General features: G+C 41.8%; 1 protein-coding gene across 1 annotated transcript in view; it reads left to right on the plus strand.

Moving 5' to 3' along the window:
- The window catches only part of IQGAP1 (IQ motif containing GTPase activating protein 1), a 47,427-nt gene extending 29,723 nt beyond the window's left edge, over nucleotides 1–17,704 (plus strand). Inside the window, exons 25-38 of the mRNA XM_065734188.1 lie at nucleotides 146–309; nucleotides 1,356–1,580; nucleotides 3,442–3,582; nucleotides 3,674–3,758; nucleotides 6,064–6,296; nucleotides 7,081–7,213; nucleotides 7,564–7,666; nucleotides 9,181–9,316; nucleotides 10,877–10,964; nucleotides 11,404–11,616; nucleotides 12,724–12,890; nucleotides 14,191–14,313; nucleotides 14,993–15,101; nucleotides 17,253–17,704. Coding sequence (XP_065590260.1) covers nucleotides 146–309; nucleotides 1,356–1,580; nucleotides 3,442–3,582; nucleotides 3,674–3,758; nucleotides 6,064–6,296; nucleotides 7,081–7,213; nucleotides 7,564–7,666; nucleotides 9,181–9,316; nucleotides 10,877–10,964; nucleotides 11,404–11,616; nucleotides 12,724–12,890; nucleotides 14,191–14,313; nucleotides 14,993–15,101; nucleotides 17,253–17,366 — 2,034 coding nt within the window. The 3' untranslated portion in view covers nucleotides 17,367–17,704. The remainder of the gene's footprint in view (nucleotides 1–145; nucleotides 310–1,355; nucleotides 1,581–3,441; nucleotides 3,583–3,673; nucleotides 3,759–6,063; nucleotides 6,297–7,080; nucleotides 7,214–7,563; nucleotides 7,667–9,180; nucleotides 9,317–10,876; nucleotides 10,965–11,403; nucleotides 11,617–12,723; nucleotides 12,891–14,190; nucleotides 14,314–14,992; nucleotides 15,102–17,252) is intronic.
- The last annotated feature ends 6,854 nt before the right edge of the window (nucleotides 17,705–24,558 follow it).

Here is a 24,558-nt window from a genome sequence, read left to right on the forward strand (position 1 = left end):
CTAGGGTGCTCCTTTTGTCATAGACACTTACTTACGTATATTGGCACAGTCTTAACTTATGCGCTGCGGTGTTGAGGCATTGTCATTCTTTGTGGTGCTGGCCTTTGTGGACACATGCACTAAGTAATTTTTCTTCTTGTTTTAGACTAACCCAACATACTTGGCCAAGCTGATTTTTCAGATGCCTCAAAACAAATCCACAAAGTTCATGGACTCTGTCATCTTCACGCTGTATAACTATGCATCCAATCAAAGAGAGGAATATCTGTTGTTGCGGCTTTTCCAAACAGCATTGCAGGAAGAGATCAAGTATGTTGTAGCATAGGACACTAGCCTTGTTGTTGCCTCAGTTTTGATAGTTGCTAATTTGCAGATAATGTTAACAGCCCCTGCATTCTGCTTATCCTGTTTCATGTTACTCTTTTCTGTAATCTTGAAAGAAGGAATTAAGTTTGTTCATTAGGAGTAAACAAGGCACTGTTTTTGACCTAATATAACGGCTTCCTAAAATTCAGTCCCATCTGAATTCCCTGACTAGTTAAAAGAACTTGTAACAAGGTGCAGACTCGGGCTTTACAGGACAGAGATGGAGCTAACACGAAGGGCACTGGCTTTTCAAAAACTGATGAGGAGCCTGAAAGTTGAATACTTTATAGTTTGGTATTTTTACTGACTGTCAGACTTAAGGGTTCTGGCTGTCTGTAGGCATATTTTAGTTGATTGACCCTTAGGAGCTTGGTGTTCATGAACTTCTGTTCTTCGTGATACAGAGCTGCACAGCTTGCTGTGAAGACCAAATACACATAATGTTGGAGGAGATGATGCATTTTTTAACGCTTTTTAAGTATGAAGTTGGTATGTGCCCTCAAAAGAGAGAATGTCTAAAAGATTTATTAACTTTTTTCTTTTATTTTTCTTGGAGGAGTAGTTCAGGGAAACGTAGGAACTTTATTCTCTGCTGCTGGATTTCCCATAGCTGTTTGCTGCAAATGGCTTTTGTTGTTGCTTGCTTGCTATTTTAAATACTGAAAGAAAACAGTTCTGCCTATGTAAAATTCCTTATGTTTCCATTGAATCTTTGAGTTATACTCTCAGACAGAATGTACAACTGGATCTAGAATCGTTGCCAAAGAGGTATCTGTGGGCAAATCATGCTGGATTTCCCAAATGGGAGGTCATAAAGTTCCTTGCCTCCTCAAGAAATGTTCTTGTATTACTCTTTTATAGCATCGTATGTTACTGCTGTACCGAGATGTGATTACGAATCCATTATCCGTTTCCCAAAGGTGGTGCTGGGAAGCATGCCTAATGATGACTTATGCATACCTCACGCTTCCTATTAATTCTTCCTTTAGGTCAAAAGTAGACCAAATCCATGAAATTGTGACTGGGAATCCTACCGTCATTAAAATGGTTGTAAGTTTCAACCGTGGTGCCCGTGGTCAGAATGCATTGAGGCAGATCCTGGCACCAGTTGTGAAGGAAATAATTGATGACAAATCACTCAATATCAAAACTGATCCAGTGGATATTTACAAGTCTTGGGTTAACCAGATGGAATCACAGACTGGTGAAGCCAGGTATGGAAGCTGTTACTACCATTTTTTCTAAAAGTTGCTCAGCTGTTTTGCATTGCGCAATCATTCCAAACCACCCTTGGCTTTACTGCATGCATCTGTTCAATTAATACCAGCTTTTTTCATCACCTCAAGATGGCTTTCTTCTGAAGGGTATAAAGATCGTATTTGGACAGTGGTGCTGAGGATATTGGAAGGGAATCTCCTTAGGAGATGGAAGAAGAAATGCTTCTTGTTTTTTACCTTAGGTGTGAGCTTCTAGCTTACAAGACATCATTGGGAGAAAAAGTATACCCACGGATTAGCTCTGTGTCAAACTTTGTTCAGTCTGTCCAATTCTATATGAAGCTAGTACAGACATAGGTATTATTTGCAAGAGAACAAAACATGTTTTTCTGGAGAATAAACACTGTCGTTTATTTTGGTCCTAATATTTTCCTTACCTTAATACTTAACACTCTCTTTATTCCAAGTAACCAAGTCTTCAATTTTTCTTCTAGGAAGGGGTCAAATTTTCCCTGGTTTTCCTTTTTATCATCGTTGTTACTTACAGAAGCTTTTTTTTATTGCCCTTAACATTTGTGGCCAGATTTAATTCTATCAGGGCTTTACCTTTTCCGAACACTATTCTTGGCTTCTCAGACAATTCCTCCATATTCCTCCCAGGCTTGCTGTCCTTGTGTCTGCCCTCTGTAGAATTCCTTGTTGTGTTTGAGTTTGTTCAGGACACTTGCAGGCCTCCTTGTGTTTTTGCCTTTTGTTGGTATGCATTGCTCTTGAGTTTGCAGGAGATGGTCGTTGAATATCAGCGTGCTTTCTTTGGCCCTTATTCTATCCAAGGCTTGATCCTGCAGTACTCTAACAAGTAAATCTCTGAAGTGGTTGAAGTCTGCTCTCCTGAAGTCCAGAGAAGTGAACTTTCTGTGCCCCCTCCTTGTTGCCCCAAAAATCTTGAGCACCAGCATGTCACAGACACTGCAGCTACAGGTGCCCTTGTGCTTCACATTCCCCATCAGCCTTTTCTTATTGGTGAGAGTGAGCTCCAGCTTAGCACCTCTCCTCTTTGGGCTCTTTTATCAGTTAGAGAATGAATTTCATAGCAGTGTGCTATAGGAACCTCTTGGATTGCTTATGCCTGGCTGGGTTGCTCTTCCAGCAGGCCCTGAGATGGTGAAGAGAGGGCTTGTGAACATGCAGCTTTTCCTGTCTGCCCATAGAAGGTCTCATCCATTCAAAGATCCTGATCAGTTGGCCTGTAGACCCCTGCTGTGTCATCTGTCCCTGTCCTGCCTTTAATTTAATCCTTTAATCCTGATCTATAAATTCTTGATTGCCTCCTCATCTGTCCCCAGGCAGAATTTCTGTGTGCTTTGTCCTGGGTTTCTTTTTCTTCCAGTGCTTGATGTTCACTGGATTTTGAGGATTCTGTGTTTCTGTTGTTGTTGTTTTGTTTTCATTGTACTTCAGAAGAAGTGGAAAAAAATTCTATAAAGTAAAAGACAGCTCTTGCAATGCAACACATTAATGACATCTACATCTTAATGTTGAAATATGCAGCTTTCATTTTTCACTGATTTATTTCCAACGGCATATGGCACTTCTTCATCCTAGAGGCCGTGTCTGCATGCTGTACAAAAGGATAGTTTTGAGTTACCTGGGCCATTTCTCATGGTGGCTCTGTCAGGGACAGCTGAGTATGGGAGAAGTCTTTTGCTCTTTCAGTGCTTAGAATCTTCTAACACGCAGTTCTTGGTAGCCAGGTGAGTGTGGGGTTGTTTCTGTGTCAGGTTCGAAATTCTGCCTGGCTCTGACAGAAGTATGTTAGACTGAGGTACTCACCTTCACGTTTGACTTTTTCAAATAGCAAATTGCCATACGATGTTACACCCGAACAAGCTCTAAGTCATGAAGAGGTGAGAACACGCCTGGATGCCTCAATCAGAAATATGAAGACAGTGACAGACAAGTTTCTGTCTGCTATCGTTAGTTCAGTCGACAAAATCCCGTAAGTCTGGAGTATCATGGCATTATCCTGTAGAAGTTATTGGTGAGTTCATCCTTGTGGTCGTCTCACTTGCCTTTCCTTTCCTTCAAAGTTACGGAATGCGTTTCATCGCCAAGGTACTGAAAGACTCCCTGCATGACAAATTTCCTGATGCTGGCGAGGATGAGCTTCTGAAGGTGAGGAGCTGAACACTGTTGTGAATAGTTGTCAGCCAGATTGACTGTAGCAAATGCATCTCAGTATTCTTTGAGCGTATGTGTGCAGAGAAGTGTATGTAAAGCTGTCAACAGGTTGTTTGTTGTTATGGATTTAAAATATTTCACATTGTGATTTGGATTGCTAGATTCATGTATGTCAAAGGAGATGTTAATGCCATGTTCAGAAGAAGTCATCCTGTTCCTTCTCCTTTTGCTTTTAATATCTTGGGCATTTTGCCCTCTACGTTTCTTGACTTAGGATACTCTTGCTTCTGGACAGTAGACTTTGGTTTTAGTGGTACAGTCTAAGCCTGTTGCTCTTTTCTTAAAGAGACTGTGTCATGTTAAAAGGTCTGTATGCAGAATTCTGATATTCTCGCTTCACTTATCTAGGGATATACCCTAGGATATTTTAGCCACAACAACATATAGAATGTCATTTCTCCTGATGTCTAGGCAGTTTTGTATTGTACATTTCAGTAGATTTGGGGAACTAAAAGGATTCTAATAGTAGATACTTCTGAATGAGTCTAGCATTGTGGCTTTCATTGAAATTTATGTTTATGAAATTAAGTTTATGAACTTATGAAGTTCATAAATTAAGTTTATGAACTTATGAACTTATGAACTTATGAAATTTTGTCCTGGCTTTCTGTTATTTTAAAGGTCTTCACAAATCTGTGGAAATAACTCTGCTTATTAATAAAAGTTTGGATCTTACGGTACTTGACACAGTCTCTTTAAGCTTCTCTTTCTCTGCTTCATTACAAAGTAATTACCAATCTGAATGCTGTTTTCTTCTCTCTTCTAGTTCTGTGCTTTCCCATTCTGAGGCATCGATTCTTTCTATGCAGGTGAATTAATTTTTTCCATCTGTAAATTTAGGTGGAAAATTGCAGTTTTCATCAGTCTTTGTGGAAACGTAACTATCCACACCAAACTCAAAACTGCAGCTTTGTAGTGACTGACTATGGATTTTTTAGGGCCTAAAACTACTTGTACAGTGTACTGCTCGTCTTTCCACTACAGGCATTATTATTATTCATGTGACTTCTCTCACAAGTATATTTCTTATGAGTGGTAATGAACAGCTCTGACTGTTGTGATCAGGTGACGTAGTCTGGGATAAGTACAACAGGAGCTTGCATGAAACAACTGTAAAAACCATGACCTCTCTGAAAGCAGTTAATTTATGGGACAGCTTAGCAATGGCTAAGTTTTTTCTTTCTGTTTTCATCTGTTTCTTCACACCTTCGATCTTTTCTGTGCATTCAAACCACATGTGAAGCAGGAGAAGCCAAGATTGTGACTTGGCTCTCTGCAAATTTATGTGAAACACAAGAAAATACTTAAGTGTGTGGTGTGAGAACTTCTGCTGTACATCTGCATGCTGGGCTAATTCCTTTTTGTTGCTGGAATTACTGTAGGCAAAATATATAGATTAGAAGTGTGTATATATGAGCATGTGGATAACATGACATCTTTATCTTTGGTTCTTCAGTGCTCACTTTTAGCCAGATAAATTGGATTTTGAAATGTCAAATGCCACTCATTTCTGTACTTCTGAGTTTCTTACCTCTGGATTAAGTGGTGTTTCTCAGTTACTCTCGCTTGTTTTTAATTGGGGACTGTAGCTGAAAATGTTGCTGGTTATCTAGGTGTTATTCTGAAGGAAGAGGGCTTATGGAAAAGGGTTGGCAAGTAGGTGCTGTTCTCTCAGTTCAGCTCCTTTTGTTTGCCGTGCTTCACCATTTTTTTGCTTTGTTGGAGATGGTGGTCAATTCTGCACACTTCTGTTAAGAGTTAGTTCATATCCCTTAATAAGACTGCAGTACTAGCTTTCTCCATACTTTAGTTGTTCTGCCTTCTGTTAGACTAAATTCTATTCTTGTAATAATTTTTCTTATGTTCATATGAGTAATTCATTGGTAACTTTTAATATTGCCTGTCAGTATATTTTTATGAATTAAATTTGAAAAATCTTTGAGTAGGAATGTCTGTAGTTGTATTGTCCTGGAACTAGTATTGGTCAGTCTTAGGGCTTTATGTTCACAAGTTGTACATGTGTTTATTTATTTATTTTCAGTTTAATACTAGATTTTTGGGTGATAGCATGTGCATGCATGTGTCAGCACAGTAGACCCCATATCTTGAATGGGGCCTGCTGTTCACAGGATGGTAATTTGTCAGAACTCATTTAGAGTAATTTCAGTAAAACTCACTGGAGACCAATACCATTGTCTCTTCATGTGTTTTTTTTTTTTTTCTCATCAACTTTCCCTAGATTGTTGGCAACTTACTCTATTATCGCTACATGAATCCAGCCATTGTTGCGCCAGATGCATTTGACATAATTGATCTTTCAGCTGGAGGTCAGCTGACCACAGATCAACGAAGAAACCTTGGTTCTATTGCAAAGATGCTGCAGCATGCTGCATCCAATAAGATGTTCATGGGAGACAATGCACATCTAAGCATCATTAATGAATACTTGTCGCAGTCATACCAGAAATTCAGGTAGAGGACTTTAGCTGATTAAGTTGAGAAGTTTGGCAGAGGATAATGTTGCAAACAAAAAGCAATTGTGAATTTTAACTGTGATAAATTCCATCTCTATCAAGTAGGAAGTCTGTTGAAAATAAGAAATTGCACTCCAGGCTTCCGTAAACATCAATAATAATGACATATAAAGTATGTCAATATTTACAAACTATAGTATATTAATGAGATGGTCAGAACACTTGGCTTGGCATACAAGTCTCCAGAGTAAAGGTTGTTTTTCTGTGTGTTTATTATGATATTCTAGCCATGAGCAACTAGAGGGGGTGTATATTCTTTCCTGTATGAACCTCAGTTCTCTGTATGAAAACTAGATGGCACTTAGGTATACAAGAGACTGGAATTTAGGTGTTTGTATAATAAGATGACAATTCTTGAATGAAGAGCTTATTTATACCTTTCATCTTTTGGAAGAAGGAAAACTGGAGATGGCCAGGAGTGAGGATTATTACTGCGGCTAAGATGGAAGGATGGGTGAACAAGCTCATTCAGTCCATAGACTTGTCCTGGAGATGCTGACAGTGAGCTAATGACAACATGGCCAGCAGTAATAATTATTGAATTTTCTAGGTTACTTTTGATGTGATAAGCTATTGCTTGTCAAATTGTAGTATACATGGGTACCATAGTTTTAAGAAGAGTTACCTTGCTTGGGATTATCACAGGGAGCTGATGTTCTTGATGAGCCTTGTGACTCACAGAGTTATGCTGATTAATCTTTTTTTCCTTTTTTTTTTTTAAGACGCTTTTTTCAGGCTGCTTGTGAGGTTCCTGAATTGCAGGATAAATTTAATATTGATGAATATTCTGACTTGGTGACTCTCACTAAACCAGTTATTTATATTTCTATTGGTGAAATCATCAATACGCACACTGTAAGTATACATCAGCCATAGTTGCTCCTTATAAGCAGTCCTTACACAGAAAATGCTTCTTTTGGAACCTGAAGTAACCAAATCTTAAAGTGAAAGTGAAAGTTTCCATTCGACTGTACTGTGCAAGCGCTTGTAAGTTTTTAGAATTCAATAATTTGCTACTGTTTTAAGTTTATTTTGGAAGCGTCTGAGTGTATGATAATAGTACAACTTTGAGCTGATATTGCTGCTTTAGTGTTCAGTGAAGTTAATATTTTTTTTCTAAAAGATACTAGCATAAAGTAATGTAATTTCACTGTAAAGAAGAGGTTTTATGGTTAACAACATAATTCATTTTTCTGTTCACCCAGCTGCTCTTAGACCATCAAGATGCAATTGCTCCTGAGCATAATGATCCAATTCATGAGTTGATGGATGATCTTGGAGAAGTTCCTACAATTGAGTCCTTAATAGGTGAACTGTTTTACTTCAGAATTATGCAGTATTACTTTATATGATTTGAAGTGCAGTAAAGAAACTGTCAAAGAAATAATCTACGGTTGTTTGGTGTGCAAAGTGTGTGCTCTAAAAGAGCAGTGTATTCGTTCCAGTTTATTGTTCTGACAGCAGAACTTGTTAACTTGGAGAAAAAAATAGATGCCTGGCTTCTTTCTTTTCTCATCTCCAAACACCTTATGTTACACCACTCCTGTTTCCAGAAGATGAACAGAAATTTTGAAATGTATTCTTTGTTCCCTGATGTTGGAGCCATTTCTTTGTGCATCCCATTTGCAAAGGTGTGTCTGCTGAAAATCTGTGTTCCTTGAGAGTTTAGTAAAAAGTACATTAAGTGACATGTGTCACACAGGAGAAATTGCAGTCTTTGACATATGGACAAAAAACTTTTTTTTCCTACTTTTGAGTGTGTCCATTAGTGAATATCTGATAAAGGAACAATAGGGACAGGGGAAAAAAAAAGATTTTTTTTGTGTGTGGTTTCTTTTGTTTGTTTGAGTTGGATGGAGGAAGGATTTAACTGCACTGTTAATCCGTGGAACTTTTCTAGAAGCAGGATCTAAGCCAAAGTTTATTGCTTCACCATATGAAAAATGAGAAAGTTGCACAAACCAGGCTCTCCTTGGTTTTGCTATTACAGCTGTTGCAAGCATGAAATCTAGTCCACAGGTCTTGGGGGGGGTGGATGGATTCAGCTTTCACTCTTTGACATCCAAAGTTACCTTTGAAGTTGCTTCTTAAGAAAAGAGGGAACTTTTTAAAGGAATGAGTGCAGGCATGTTTTCTGAGTGTGCACAAAGAACAAAAGTGTTACATGAGAAATGCCAGACTTCAAGTTTTACTAGAATTTACCTTTTTCCACCATTTCATTTCTCCTGTTCGTATTTAATTGCAGCAGTTAATGTCAGAGTTGAATCTTTCTGCAGCCCTTTAAAACATGGGCATGGGAGAGGGGGAAAAAAGCAACCGGGCAGCTATTTTCTGGTGAGAATTCATCTGCAGTTGGAACAAGAAAAATTTCTTTTGACAGGCTGAAATTCTTTTAGAAGAATTAAAAGCTTGGTCGCTAACAGGAGCTTTATTTTTAGATTAGAAAATGCATTCTATTGAGAGCGTGGACAGAAGGGCACGCTGATATTTTAATTTATTAATTATTATTGGCAGGCCAGCTTTCTTCTTGTTAGAGTAAGGTGTTGAGAGAAACAGTGTAGAATACACATAAATCCTTAAGGTGTAGAAACTAGAGATTACATGATGCCTTTCTGGTGTGTGAACAGTCAATTCTGGGGGCGGGGGGAGTCTGATACATTCCAGATGATGTTTTTAATAGTTCTTATTGGCATAGGACAAATTTGACGGTCAACAGTGTAGTTTTTCTGTAGTCTGTTACTTGGGGGGGAAAATAGCGAGCTGTAGCAGTCAAGAATGTGAAGAATATGAAGTAATCTATAAAATCTTTTTCTACTTGACAGGGGAAGGGTCTGGCAATGTTAATGACCCAAACAGGGAGATACTAGCAAAGACGGAGGTTTCTCTCACACTCACTAATAAATTTGATGTTCCTGGTGATGAAAATGCAGAGATGGATGCTAGGACAATTCTGCTGAAGTAAGTGAGAGATAAACTACCTGGTAAATTTCTCAAAAGGAGAGGAGAGTAGAACCTGGATTTTCATACTGTTCTGTTTGTGAAAGTATGAGAACTGAAGTTTAAATAAAGCAAATGTGGTACTGTTAATCAAAATATACTGAGATTGTAGCCATTTCCTTTAGATTTGTTTAAATTTGCTAGTTCTTTTTCACTGTAAAATTTGTCACTCTTTATCTGTGCTGAATCTGGAGGAGAAAAATTACCAGAAAAGAAAATATTACCATTGTGAGCAAGTCTGATGGCAGCAGTTATCATTCACATGCAAGTAAATCTTTGTTAGGATTATTGTAAATAACTCATAGCAATCATCACTATTTAGTTTTAACTCTGAAGACTGCTGATGTAAAATTAAGGCACAGTCCTGTTTGCGTTGCCTTAACGATGCCCTGTGCAAATATTTTCAATTGAATGTGTGACATAAGGATATTCTATTAGTAACAGAATGTCTAGTGCATGTGTTGCCGTACTGATAACAATTGCTAGCTCTTGGGAGAGCCAGCTGAATTATTTAGCCTATGAGCAGAATGTGTCTGTATCTTCCTAGTGAAGGAGGAGATTATGATGGTAATTTATTATAATCTCCGTGTAGTTTTTTGTTGTGGGAAATATCTCCTTCTACTCACCTTTCCGTAGTTTACGACGCACTTCTGTTCCCTTTGCTCTCTGTGTCTCCCATACTTGACTCTGAGACAAATAACTTTTTGGGTAATAGAAATGTTGGTAGCCTGGCAGAAAGAGCAACAAACAGTTGATGATTTTTGTTGTTGTCACTGGTTTTTTTTTGTTTTTGTTTTTAAACTGGGAGAACTTAATGCTAATACTGACTCTTAGCCAGTTTTAAGCATGTCCCTGTTGCTGGGATGTACAGAGCCACTACCTGATGTTGTTATGTGTTTACATGCTCTGATGCACTCCTGCTCTGATGCCAGGAAGCTTAGCTGAAGAGTTCAGCAGGTCAGCTTACACTTGGCCTAGATGAAGCAGTGATCTCTCAAAAGAAAATTCTCTGTCTAAAAATACTTTTGCATTACCTGTGTTTCTTGAAATATATGCCAGTATTTCCCTACTCACCAGAAGAAGATGATATTGATTTCAAAAGCATTTACCAGATGTCCTTGAAGTCCTCTAAGATGTGAATGGTAAAGGTGTTGATGCAATTTGTTATGCTAGAAATATGCGTGAAATTGTAGTTGCTGCTAACTGCTTTATCTTTTACCTCAAAATTTGAAGCTTCTGTGGTCCAGGTGGTAGTGCTCAGACTGCCTTAAAATATATGGGGTTAAAGTTCTAGCTTTTGGAGAAGGTGTTCTAGCTTTTGGAGAAGGTCTTCGTACTGTACAGATGCATCTTTTTAAGGAATCAGTTTCTGATACAACAGTATAAAAAAAAAAAAAGTAAATCAGTTCTTGGAGTTCTGCTCTCAACTAAAATCAGTAGTGTTGCTATTATTGCAGAATAGCAGCATTGAAGGTCCCTTGGCCTAAATTTTTACCTCCTTTTTCCGTGGTTTCTCTGCAGCACAAAACGTTTAATTGTTGATGTAATCCGCTTCCAACCTGGGGAGACGCTAACTGAAATCTTGGAAACTTCAGCTACCTCAGAGCAAGTACGAAGAATTTATTTCTCCCTCGTGCTTTTTGGACTGAGAATTTGTTGTTTATCTAGACGTAAATATACACTGGGATTCCCATACCATTTTGGGAATCTGCATTATATAGTGTAGTGAGGCTGTCTCCATTGGTTTTGGAGCAGCATGAAAGAAAAGTGATGAGGGGATATAATGGAAATTGTGTGTGTGAGTCTAACTCTTTTGATAGTTGTTAGAAAATACTTGTTTAGAACAGTCTTCTACCTTGTAGGTAGGTGTCTGCCAGTTCCTGTATATGGAATGTGTTCATCCAGTGTATTCATAAGTCAGTACTGGAATGATTGAGCAAAATTCAGTGTCCTGCTGTGCTGGAGGTTAGGTGATGTGGTTCTTGTTCTTCATCACCTTAAAAATAATCAGCTTATAATCTTGAAATTTTCTTGTTGTGTTTTTCTAGGAAGCAGAGCATCAAAGAACTATGCAGAAACGGGCCATTCGTGATGCTAAGACTCCTGACAAGATGAAAAAATCTGTGTCTGTAAAGGAAGATGGCAACTTAAATCTTCAGAGTAAAAAGGAGAAAATCAAGACAGGCCTGAAGAAACTGACAGAACTAGGGATAGTGAATGCAAAAAATAAATACCAGGAACTAATCAATGACATTGCAAAGGTAAGCCAGTTTAACAGTTTCCTAGTAATTACAGAGGAGGTGGGTTTTTTTTTGGTTGTTGTTTGCAGTGTTGTAAAACTGGTGTGAGTTTTCAGGAGTAGGTTTTGCAGTAGTTGGATAATATAAAATATGTATTTTACTTCATTACATTTGGAAAGTCCAACTTTTATGGGAAGTCTGTGTTTTCAGAAACGATTCTGTTGCCAGAATCTCAGGCACCTTAATTATTAGACGCTGGGAGAACTCCTTGGTGTGTGATGTCTTCTCCCAGTCCTTTTAGTGGTGTAAATAGTGCCTCTAGAAAGTTACTCTCGCACAGAAGTTTTGTCCATAACTTAAAGAAAAAGTAAACACTGTTTCTATTTAAATACACTTGTTCAAGAATAACTGGAATACTTTAGGGAGGAGCTAAGAAAAAAATTACAGAAGTGATATAACACCATTACACATAGAAATGTTTTATCAATGTAGCATATCATACATTTGCCAAGTAATGCATGGGAAAATATTATGTATATCAAGTGAATGAATTATCACTTTCAGAGGTTCAGAGGTGAAATTAAAATCGATCATTTGGTCATTAATAAATATTGGAAGTGAAAATGACTTGAACGTGCCATAATTTTTGATAAGTTAGTAATATAGCGTGCTTAAAAACAGCTGACTAACAAAGACAGACTGGCACCTTTTTCGCATTTTTATGATTATAGTTTTTGATTTTTAATGTACCTCTCCTACCCAGTTAAAGCAAACATTGCTGTCTTTAAATCATATACTGATGGTGCCTACTCTAGTCATTGCAATTATGTCAGCACTGAAGCTTGAGAAAGCAGTGGAACACTTAAATGAACTGCTGTGTAGAGTTGGTTAGGTCCAAAAAGAGTCAATGCAGAGAGTTGGTTAGGACTAGAAACAGCCAACACAGAGAAGTGATGACACTTAAACTGGGGCAGGTGTCACTGAGGAATCTTACTGCAGCTTGTAGCCTGAAGGAAGGCTAAACAGAATTGAACAGCACTTCTCAGTCTGTCTCAGTGCTCTGGGCTTTGAGCAGCAGGAGAGCTTCAATCACCAGTAGGTCTCTGCATGTCTTACTCTTTGCTGTAGGATATCCGAAATCAGCGTAGATACCGTCAGAGAAGAAAGGCAGAGCTGGTGAAGCTGCAGCAAACATACAGTGCCTTGAATTCCAAAGCTACCTTTTATGGGGAACAAGTTGATTATTACAAAAGCTACATCAAAACCTGTTTGGATAACCTGGCCAGCAAGGGCAAGTAAGTATCTCAGAACTTTGTTGTGTCCTTAGAAATAAATGCTTGTTTCTGAAAGAATGTATAGGTCATTGCTAAGAAGGGTGGTAATGCCATTTGCACAAAGCTAAGGGAGAGTGTGGCCCCTGAGTTGGGTGAAAAAGACATAGCTGAAGGAATTTTTGTCCCTTTGAGAGAGAGGAATGTAGAGAGACCAGACATAATGGATGGGTTGTGCCAGTAATATACGCACTGCTCAGTTAAACTGCCCCATCGTTTTTTCTTGTAACAGAGAACGAAAACATCCTTTTTACTTACAGTGACTGCACTGATCATAATTTGTCCTCTCTTTCTCTCAGAGGGAGTTGGTACAGTGGTAGACAGTTCAGATTTTCCTGTAAGAAAAACTATGTCTTTCCACATATAGTTTCTTTCTTCTCTTCACATTGTTGGGCAGCACCGCATAGTCCCCAGTAGCCTTAGAAAATTTTTCAGTGTAACTGGGTCTGTTTTCCCTGTTTCATTTTTAATCTGAACATGTTGTGGAAGTACCTGTCTGTTCTGAAGAAATTCCAGAGTTGGGTTTGTACACTTGTGGCTGGTTGTTGAAAAGAGTGAAACACAAATATGGCAAGAAGGGAAACTTGGTAGGCATTAAGCCTGAAATTGCTGGCATTGAACATTCTAGTTTTATTAAAATGGAGTCCAAAGTGTAAGGTAGTCCAGGTCTCTGTTTTGTCATACAGGCACGTAGGAATTTTAACTTTAATGCACTGATGTAGGATGGGTAACAGAGAGACGATTAGTCAGACAAGGCAAGAAGGGGAACCTTAATGGCATGGCCCTTGGATACCTGATCAGTATGCTGTTTGATGAGAAATAAAAAAGTCTAAATCTGCCCGGGCAACAGGCTGTACACAGATGCACCTAATGTGTACGATCCTGGTTCATGTAAATAATCAATTACTTTTTTTTAATGTTGTTACATGTCAAACTAACGATTACAGATCCATTTTCAGAGTACCAGTAAAAATAGTTTGTTAACAGTAAAAAACTTTGCCTCATTATATAAATGGTAGTGCTTTTCATGAACTACTATTGTGTTTTTGTTCGTTTTTTTCTGCATCGGTTGTATATATTACTGGTAGATAGTCAGAGATCTGATCTGAGCTACTGGTGCTGTGTAGATAAACAGTAGTAGAAATATGTCAGCTCTGTTAGTTGGACCATCTATTCTGGTTCTAGCCACTAATCTGCATAAGATGCAACATTTACTATATTTTGTTTGCTGTTTTGTTTTTTTTTAATCCCTTCTTCCCCCCAGAGTTTCTAAGAAGCCTCGAGAGATGAAAGGTAAAAACAGTAAGAAGATTTCTCTAAAATACACTGCAGCTCGACTTCATGAGAAGGGGGTGCTTTTAGAGATTGAGGACCTGCAAGTTAACCAGTAAGTGTTCCTTAAAAACTCATTAGAGCTAAGTAACTTTTCCAGAGAAAGAGGGAAATGTTGCATACTGTTTTTGACTATGTAGGCTGTCACAGGGCTGAGAAAAAGCAACTCACAAACTGATCATGTGCTGTTCTCTTATTTCTGGTTAAATGGAAGCAGGTCTCTGATAGATACATTTAATAGGATTTAAAGATGACACCCTCTTTCTGCCTTCACCCCCCCCACAGCCTCATCACAGAAGGGATTCCTCCTTGAGTGAATTGCTACTGCACTTAATAACTCTTAAGGCTAACTTGAGCTTGTTGAGCTGCGGTTTGCTGGCCTTGAGTAATTTATGTATCTTTTGCTATACTATATAGAAACTACTTGTTACTGGATTTTTTTTCAGTGCTTTTTTTTGTGCTTTGTACTAAGTGAGGTGGGTATGTCTAAGAGCAGAGGTAGATTGCTGATGTATGCGGGCTAAATTTCCTGCTGTGCTTGTGTGAAGATGTAACCTATCAGGTGTAGAACTTCAGGCTTCCATTCATTGTTGTGCTGAGTCTCATTCCAAACGACCAGAAATTAAGAATAGAATTAGAAATTTATCTACAGCTTTCATCTGATACGTCCTTTGTCTGTGTCATTAGGAACTGCATGTTTGTGAACTGTGGTTTTTAATTCCTTAAATTCACAGATTTAAAAATGTAATATTTGAAATCAGTCCAACAGAAGAAGTAGGAGATTTTGAGGTAAAAGCAAAATTCATGGGGGTACAGATGGAAACCTTTATGTTACATTATCAGGTAAGAACAATCCTATTTAATATTACATGATTTTGTGGGGTGTTTATGAACAGCAAATCTCTCTTCTGCTTGCCAGACTCTTTATCAAAATATTATGTTCTCTGCCTAAACAGTGTGAAAACAGGGGGAACATCTTTAAAGAAGTCAGATTTAGATTAAATATTAGGAGGAAAACCTTTACCTAGAGGCAGTGAGACCCTGGCATAGGCTGTCCAAAGAGAAGTGTGGGTGCCCCATCCCTGAAGGTGCCCAAGGCCAGGCTGAATAGGATTCTTTGGGGATGGGGGTGGCAGGCATTCAAGTCTCTTCCAACATGAACTTATACTACGATTCTGTGAAAAGCTGCCTTGACAACAACAGGTAGTGGAAAAAATTAATTCCTGAGATGAATCAATGCAGGGAGTCCCATGGCTTTGTCAGGTGTCCTTCACTGATGAGAAGGAAGTGTAACTAGAACTAGTGCCTATGTGAACAGGGAGGAAACTGAATTGGCATTGTGTAATTAGTACTAACGGAGAAGTTGCTTCTTTCTGAGACATAGAATCAAATCATAAAATCATAGAATGGCCTGGATTGAAAAGGATTTTAAAGATCATCTAGTTTCAACCACCCCGACAGGGGCAGCATTGCCAACTGGTAGATCAGGCTGCCTAAGAGCCACATCCAGCCTTGCCTTGAATGCCTCCAGAGATGGGGCTTCCACAACCTCTATGGACAACTTGTTCCAGTGCATCACCACCCTCTGAGTGAAAAACTTCCTCCTGATATCTAACCTGAATCTCCTCTGTCTTAGTTTAAAATCATTCCCTCTTGTCTTATTACTGTCAACCCATGTAAAAAGCTGTTCCCCCTTCTGTTTATATGCTCCCTTCAAGTACTGGAATGCCACAATGAAGTCTCCCTGGAGCCTTCTCTTCTCCAAGCTGAACAAGCCCAGTTCCCTCCACCTTTCCATATAGGAGAGGTGCTCCAGCCCTCTGATCATTTTAGTGACTATCCTTTGGACCTGTTCCAAGAGCTCTGCATCTTTCTTGTGTTGGGGGCCCCAGGCCTGGATGCTGTACTTCTGATGCGGCCTCTCAAGATCTGAGTAGAGGGGGGCAATCCCCTCCCTCTCCCTGCTGGTCACCCCTTTTTTAATACAGCCCAGGATATAGTTGGCCCTCCGGGCTGCAAGTGTGCACTGCTGACTCATGTCCAGCTTCCCATCCACCAGGACCCCCAAAGTCCTTCTCCGCAGGGCTGCTCTCCAAGAGTGCTTCCCCCAGTCTGTGTAAATATCTGGGATTGCCCCAGCCCAAGTGCAGCACACCTTGCACTTGCCCTCGTGGAACCTCACGAGGTTCACACAGGCCTGTTCTCCAGCCTGTCCTGGTCCCTCTAGATGGCTTTCCTTCCCTCCAGTGTATTGACTGCATCTCTCAGCTTGGTGTTGTTCACAAAGTTGCTGAGGGTGCACTCGATTCTATCATCTACACCACTGATAAGGATGTTGAAGGTCACCAGTCCCGAGACTGACCCTTGGAGGGCACCACTCGTGACCGGTCTCCACCCAGACATAGAACCATAGATCACAGCCCTTTAGATGCAATCAGCCAACCAGTTATCAATCCATCAGAGAGTCAATCTTTCAACTCCATACCTCTCCAATTTAGAGAGAAGGATGGTGGTGAGGAACCATGTCAGACTGTTTGCCGAAGTCCAGGTAGATGACATCCAACATACATTGCGTTGTTCTAAACCACCTCACTAACACCTGTGGCAGAGAAGCTTTTTAGAGAGCTATATTATGGAATGTTATAATGTTTACATAATAAGATTAGGCAAATGGAAGAGAAATTCTGAGCATTACAGCTTTACAGCTGTTACTTGAATGAGAAGATTACTATGGCCTAGAGCTGAACTTTGACCCTCTTTGACTTTTTGTAATTTTTTATAAGCACAGATAAAGACGTAAGCATCTGAAAACTCTTAATGCAGCTTATTTTTTCATGTGCTATGAGCATGAGCAGGTCCGTAGCTCTCTCATTTTTCTAGCTTATGCTATGTATTTTGTGATATTCCACAAAAACTTACCTTATTACAATGCCTTGTATAAGTTTATATACGCTATTGAGGATTCCTCACTCGTAAACGTCTTCTTTTTGGTAGGATCTTTTGCAGCTGCAGTATGAAGGTGTTGCAGTCATGAAGTTATTTGACAGAGCAAAAGTAAATGTCAATCTTCTGATATTTCTTCTGAACAAGAAGTTTTATGGGAAATAACTGACCTTTGCTGGCAAGTCTGTGAAAAGAAAGATAAAGGGAAGCCTGCATGTATGAGCTCTAATGACTTAGCTGTGCATCAGTATATGCCCATGCCTTGCTGAAATGTATCAAATGAGTTATGATTAAGGCCTGAGAACTTATTGTGAATTGCTGACTGACACTGCAGGGCATTGCTTTCTTGTACCTTTATGACCTTTATGTTCAACTTGGCGCTGTAATAATTTTCAGATGGCCTCTTGCATAGAGGTACTATTGTATCTGTTTATTAATGCTTAAGGATGGGGAGTGAAACAGAAAAAAGTTAGCTTCTAGTGTTGATTGCAAATGTTTTGGAATTGAATTTTTTTATTAACTATTTTGTCTCCCAGTTTTAGATCGGTGTTCTATATATCTTTATCAAATTAGATAAATGTTAGACTCTATCTGCAGACTTGTCAAAAGAAGACAGTTATCTTAAATAGGATGGCTTTCAAAAAGTTCAATTTTTCTAGCCCTGTCAAACTCCTCATTTCATTCATTACATAGTGGATTTTTTTTATCATGATGATTGTGCTAGCTGTTCTGCTATATCCAGTAACAATGGAGAGGAGACTCTTGAATAAATCCAACCCCAAATTAATTGTTTGCCCAGCCCCCTCTTTTTTTTTTTCTTTTTCTGTCTTTTTTTTTTGGGGGGGGAGGGAAACAGTTGGGCTTTTTTGTTTGTTTTTTAAGAAACAGCTCTCTAAATTGTGAATTTCGTTCATTTTTACTGTTTTTTTTATTTGTTTGTTTAGATTACTGAGTTGTAGAACTGCCTTATCTCTGAACTAATACAATGTACTAATACATTAGTTCATTAACATAGATTTTTGCTAATGAAAGCCACTCATAGTATTTGAATTAGGTACATCCCTGAGGATAATTTTTCTGTAATCCTTTAATAAGTATCTGCTAGTGTCTAGTCTACATGAAGAACATGTTATTGGCATGCATCGACATTAAAATACCTTATTATATTTTATTGTTTATATTATATTTTTATAACTTATAATAAGGTATTTTAGTTTCAGTGCATGCCAGTAAAATGACATTTTAACGTTAGTCCAGAACAGTAACAAAAATTCCTTTTCATAACATAGTATACCAAAAAAGATGTTTGCTGTGTTGTCATCTGAAAGTGGGTGACTTCAGAACCAGATTTTCACTGATACCTTAAGAAGTGATGTGAAAAAAGATCTTGCCTTGATTTTTATCTAGCTGCATGTGAGTTTGCTATATCATAGAGGGACTTGATAAATTTATTACTTTTATTTGGGTATGATGAGAATAACGGTAAAAGATTCTTAAATATTGTTAAGAAAATGTATCTGTACTCTGCAAGCTCTTGAACTACAGAGATCAATCCCTTCTCTTCCTTGTTATATATATAAAAAAAATATTTTTTTTTAATTGAAAACTTTAACTATTTTTCAGTGCCTGGCAGTCTTTAAACTACAACGCAGGCGGGATTTAGGGAAAATGCAGTGAGGTGTTAGTGCTGATCATACACTGATCAAGGGAAACATCCTTACCAGATGATTTACAATACTTGTCCTATTACCTACACGTCCTGACAGAAAAGTTTTTGACAAAAATTGAAAACAAACAAACAAACAACCTCATCCCTCAAGATTGGTTGCTTGAAAATTCTCTGAAGGCAGAGTTTGTTCAGTAACAGAGCATTTTTTTTAAAGGAAAAACTATTAATAAAGACACAGTCTCAGCATTGAGTTAGGTGTATTTTAGAATTTATTGGTGAATTAGCTTTACTTATTCTTGTACACCACTGTATTTATGACTGGAGTAGCTACATGTAGAAGGTATGTCTTTCTTTGCTGGTAAAATTTACCTTTGTAACTCGCATATAAGTAGTAAGTCATTTGCCCGCATGGGTGATTTGTGTGACCTTGACTGGAGGCAGCCCCAAACATGCTACTAGGCCCTGGGTGCAGTGGTCGTGGTGGGCAGACCCTGTCTACAGGAAGCATGGTTCAGGCTCTATGTTGCCAGTCTGTCAGGAGTCTACATTCACCTTAGAGTCAGAGTGGTACTGGAGAATCTCTGGGTTGGGGCTCATTGTGAAGGGTTTGGGGCAAGAGGTAAGTGCAAATTGCCCTAGAGAGCAGTGTGGGATGTAGGCTGTTCAGGGCTGTGATACGTGCCTGAGGAGGGTGGGACTAGGCAGTATTAAAATAGATGAGCTTAAATTGTTTTAGCACCTCATTTCGGGCTTTAACATGGACTACACAAGGCTGTGGGGTGGACACGTGCCCATGTCCTGGATGTACACTATGCATTGTCTTGATTATCTGTGTGGCATATTCTACAGTCATTTTGTGCTGCTTTTATGCTTTGAGAATTTCCTGGCTTTTGAATCTGGGCTAATTCATCCAAAACTCCATCCCTACTTCTTGCTATTTCACCCCAAACTCCAGCCTCTAACCCTCGCTATTTCATTCCAAACTGCTGACCAAAACCCTCAGTATCTTGTCTCAAAAATCAGCTCCCAGATCCTCGCTGCCTCAACCCAATCTCCAGCTCCAAATACTCACACTTTCACAATTAATTCCAGCCCCAAATCACCAGTATTACACATCAGACTCCAGGCCCAGCCCCTCTGCATTTCACCTCAAACTCCAGCCCTAAATTGTCGCTCTTTCACCCCAAATTCTAGCCCCAGTCCTTCCTATTCCACCCCAAATTCCTGCCCAAAACCGTCACTATTTCCCTCTCACACAGTAGTCCCTTATTCTCACTACGACCCTCAAACACAGACCCTGAATTCTTGAAATTTCACTCTGGACTCAAGTGCCAAATCCTCATAAGTTCATAAGGTTGGAAAGGACCTATAAGATCATCTAGTCCAACCATCCTCCTATCACTATCTCTACCCAACTACTAAATTAAGTCCTTTAGCACCTCATCTAAACGCTTCTTGAACAGCGCTAGGGATGGTGCCTCAACCACCTCCCTAGGCAGGCCAAATTCATTTGATTCATCCAAAACTCAATCCCAACTTCTCGCTATTCCACAGCTAACTCCAGCCCCAAACCCTTGCTATTTCACCCCAGACTGCTGACCAAAACCCTCAGTATCTTGTCTCAAAAATCAACTCCCAAATCCTCGCTATTTCACCCTGAATTCCAGCCCCAAACCCTCACTGTCTCACCCCAATCTCCAGCCTCAAATTTTCCACTTAAATATACTGAAGCCCCAAATACTTGCAATTTCACCCTAAATTGCAATCCTTGTCCCTCACTATTCCACCCTTAATTCCAGCCCAAGCCCTCTCTTCCTCACCCCAATCTGCAGTCCTTAATCCTCACACTTTCACAGTTGACTCCAGCCCCAACCTCTCAGCATTTCACCTCAAACTCCAGTCCAAAATCCTCACTGATTCTCCCCATACTTTAGTCCCATATTCTTGCTCTTCACCCATAAATTCAGTCCCAAACCCTCACTATGTCACCCTAAACTCTCCTGCCCTAAACCCTCACTATTTCACCCCAAACTGCAGCTGCAAACCCTTGCTGTTTCCTCCCAAAGAGAAGTCCTGAATCCTCACTGTCACCCTTGCACAAGAGACCTAATTCCTTGCATTTTCACCCCAGGCTTAAGTGCCAAATCTAGCCAATTTGTCCAAAGTTCCATCCCAACTTCAATCCTTGCTCTTTCACCACAATCTCCAGCCCCAAGTCCTCAATGTTTCAGCCCAAGCTCCAGTCCCAAATCCTGGCTATTTCACCCCATTCTTTAGTCCCGAGTTCTTGCTCTTCACCTGTGAATTCAGTCCCAAACCCTCACTCTCTCCCCTTAAATTGCTGCCCTAAATCCTCACAATTTCACCCCAAACTGCAGCTGCAAACCCTCACTATTTCCTCCCAAACAGGAGTCCAAAGTCTTCTTATTGTCCTCACACTCAAGACCTAATTCCTTGCATTTCCAGCCCAGGCTCAAGTGCCAGATCTAGCCAATTCATTCCAAACTCCATCCCAGCTTCTCACTATTCCACACCAGGCTACAGCCTTAAATTTTCCTTATTTCACCCTCAACTACTGGCCCACGTCTTCACTCTTTCACCCCAAATTCGAGTCCCAAACCTACACTCTTTCACCGCAAATTCCAGTCCCTGTAATGGAGTGAATGCTGAGTCTCTGTACATAGTTTTCCTTGGTTTAATTAAAGAATGAATGTTAGTTTGTTTACCTCTCCTCTCGTGCTTGTGACTCGGTGTTGTTCCACTGCCACGGGAAGGAAGAGAGGATGGACCGCGAGGGAGTGCGGTGCGGGCGCTCGCGATCGCGAACACAGCGGAAGAAGCGGATTCCGCGGTGTGCGCTGCCACCGCGCGGCCGATGATTGAAACTGCAATCTATAATTGGAACCGCACGCGCAGCATCGCGGCGGTGCTCAGTGCTGCCGCCGTGTGGGGAGAAAGCGGTACTGCGGGCAGTGCTCAGAAAAAAAAAAAAGCACCACGCAAGCGCGCGGGAACGGCGATACTGCGCATGCTCAGTGCCGGGGCGGAGCGCAGTGCTCCCGATGTGTGGGTAGAATTCTGTACAGCAGGCACTGCCCAGAAAAAACAGCATCGCGCTTGCGCACAGGTCCATTTAAGATAGTCATACTGCGATTCCCCAGAGGTGCCGGCGAGAAGCCCGTTTTCGGAACGTCAGCACTACAATACTTCCCGCCTCCCCATTTAGGATTCTGCCGCTTTTTTTTTGCCGCTTATGGGCGATCGCGATTCCGATCCGGGAAGCTGCTATTTTCGTTCGGTTCCACCCCTATGCACGCCGCCGACACCAGATTGGCTCAAGTCCGCACGTGACCTCACGGAGTCATCCCCGTCCGTGCGCACGCGCAATACCGCGGCGGTGCTCGGTGCTGCCGCCGTGTGGGCAGAATTCAGTACTGCAGGCACTGCCCCCCCCCCCCAAAAAAAAGCGCCGCGCATGCGCGCGGAGACGTAGATGCTGCGCATGCTCAGTACGGCGACGGTGCTCAGTGCCACCGCCGTGTGGGCAGAATTCGGTACTGCAGGCACTGCCCAAAAAAAAGCACCACGGATGCTCGCGAAAACGGCGATACTACGGGCGCGTAGAAGACCTTTTAAAATACTCATTACTTCGATCCCTATGAGGTGCCGGCGAGAAGCGGACCGCCAGCACAACAATACTTCCCGACAACCCGTTTAGGATTCTGCCGCGTTTTTTCGCTGCTTATGTGCCGATCGCGATTTCGATGCGGGAAGCGCCTATTTTCTTTCGGTTCCACCCCTATGCACTCCCCCGGCACCCGATTGGCTCAAGTCCGCACGTGACCGCCAGGAGTCATCCCTGTCCGCGCGCACGCGCAGTACCGCAGCGGTGCTCGGTGCTGCCGCCGTGTGGGAATAACTCAATACTGCAGGCATTGCGTAGAAAATAAAAAAAAGCACAGCGCATGCGCGCAGAAACAGCGCTACTTCGCATGCGCACACGTTCCTATAAAATACTCACAGTGCGGCGTTCCCTAGAGGTGCCGGCTAGCAGTCTGTTTTTGGACCGTCAGCTCAACAATATTTCCCGCCACCCCGTTAAGGTGGGTGCTTTCCCCCCCAACCAACACCAGCAACAGAATCTCCCCCCCAACCAACACCAGCAACAGAATCTCCCCCCTCAACCAACACCAGCAACAGAATCTCCACCCCCCCAACCAACACCACCTTCCCCCCAAACAACACCAGCAACGGCTTCTCCCCCCAAAACAATAACACCATCAACAGCACCTCTCCTCCCAACCAAGACCAACAGCATCTCTGCCCCAAAAACATTAGGAACAGCATCACCCCCCCAACCAACACCACCAACAGCATCTCTCCCCTCAACCAACACCACCAACAGCACCTCCCCTCCCAATAAAAAACAGGAACAGCATCACCCCCCCAACCAACACCACCAACAGCACCTCCCCCCCCCAACCAACACCACCAACAGCACCTCCCCCCCCCAACCAACACCACCAACAGCACCTCCCCCCCCCAACCAACACCACCAACAGCACCTCCCCCCCCAACCAACACCACCAACAGCACCTCCCCCCCCCAACCAACACCACCAACAGCACCTCCCCCCCCCAACCAACACCACCAACAGCACCTCCCCCCCCAACCAACACCACCAACAGCACCTCCCCCCCAACCAACACCACCAACAGCACCTCCCCCCCCAACCAACACCACCAACAGCACCTCCCCCCCCCAACCAACACCACCAACAGCACCTCCCCCCCCAACCAACACCAGCAACAGCACATCCCCCCCCAACCAACACCAGCAACAGCACATCCCCCCCCAACCAACACCAGCAACAGCACCTCCCCCCCCCAACCAACACCACCAACAGCACCTCCCCCCCCCAACCAACACCACCAACAGCACCTCCCCCCCCAACCAACACCACCAACAGCACCTCCCCCCCCAACCATCAACACCAACAGCACCTCCCCCCCCCAACCAACACCACCAACAGCACCTCCCCCCCAGCCCCTTGGTCTCCCACCCCCACCTCCATGTCTTCTCTCAGTGTGACTCCCTGATGTCACCCCCAGTGATACTTCAACATCACCCCAGTGATAGCAAACAATGTCCCCCAACAACATCATCTTCCAGCAACACCCCAATGTCACTCCTTGACTTCAGCCCCCACTGATATCCAGACATAACTCCCTATGTCACTGCTGCATGTCACCCCACATCTCCTCCAGCATCTCTCCTTAATGTGACCCATAGAAGTCCCACAGTGCACCATTACTTTATGACCCCCGGGAGTCGGCAAAGCGCCGGAAAGCAGAGAGCAGAACCTGGCAGCAGGGGGTGGGACAGGCAGTGCCAGCAGGGCGTCCCCTGCCCCAAAGGGCACTGTGCCCCTCCCCCACCGCTGCCTCTCTCCAGCTGTGCTTCTCCCCAGGGTCTGCAGGGTTTGTTCCATTGCTGCACCGCATCTGCGTGGCCAGCGCAGGACACGGAGCCCAAGTGGAACTCCTGCTCGCACAACAGCTCTTGGTGTGGTGCCCAGCACAGCCCCAACAGTGTCACCCCGAAATGTCACCCACTGTTGCCCCAATTCCCCCTTCAGTGGTTCTCCAACATCACTCCCAGCACGACCCCACCATCCACACCCCACCT

The sequence above is a fragment of the Cyrtonyx montezumae genome, unplaced genomic scaffold, assembly GCF_038088225.1.
Source record: "Cyrtonyx montezumae isolate F1298 unplaced genomic scaffold, pur_monq_1.0 scaffold_17, whole genome shotgun sequence".
NCBI classification, from domain to species: Eukaryota; Metazoa; Chordata; class Aves; order Galliformes; family Odontophoridae; genus Cyrtonyx; species Cyrtonyx montezumae.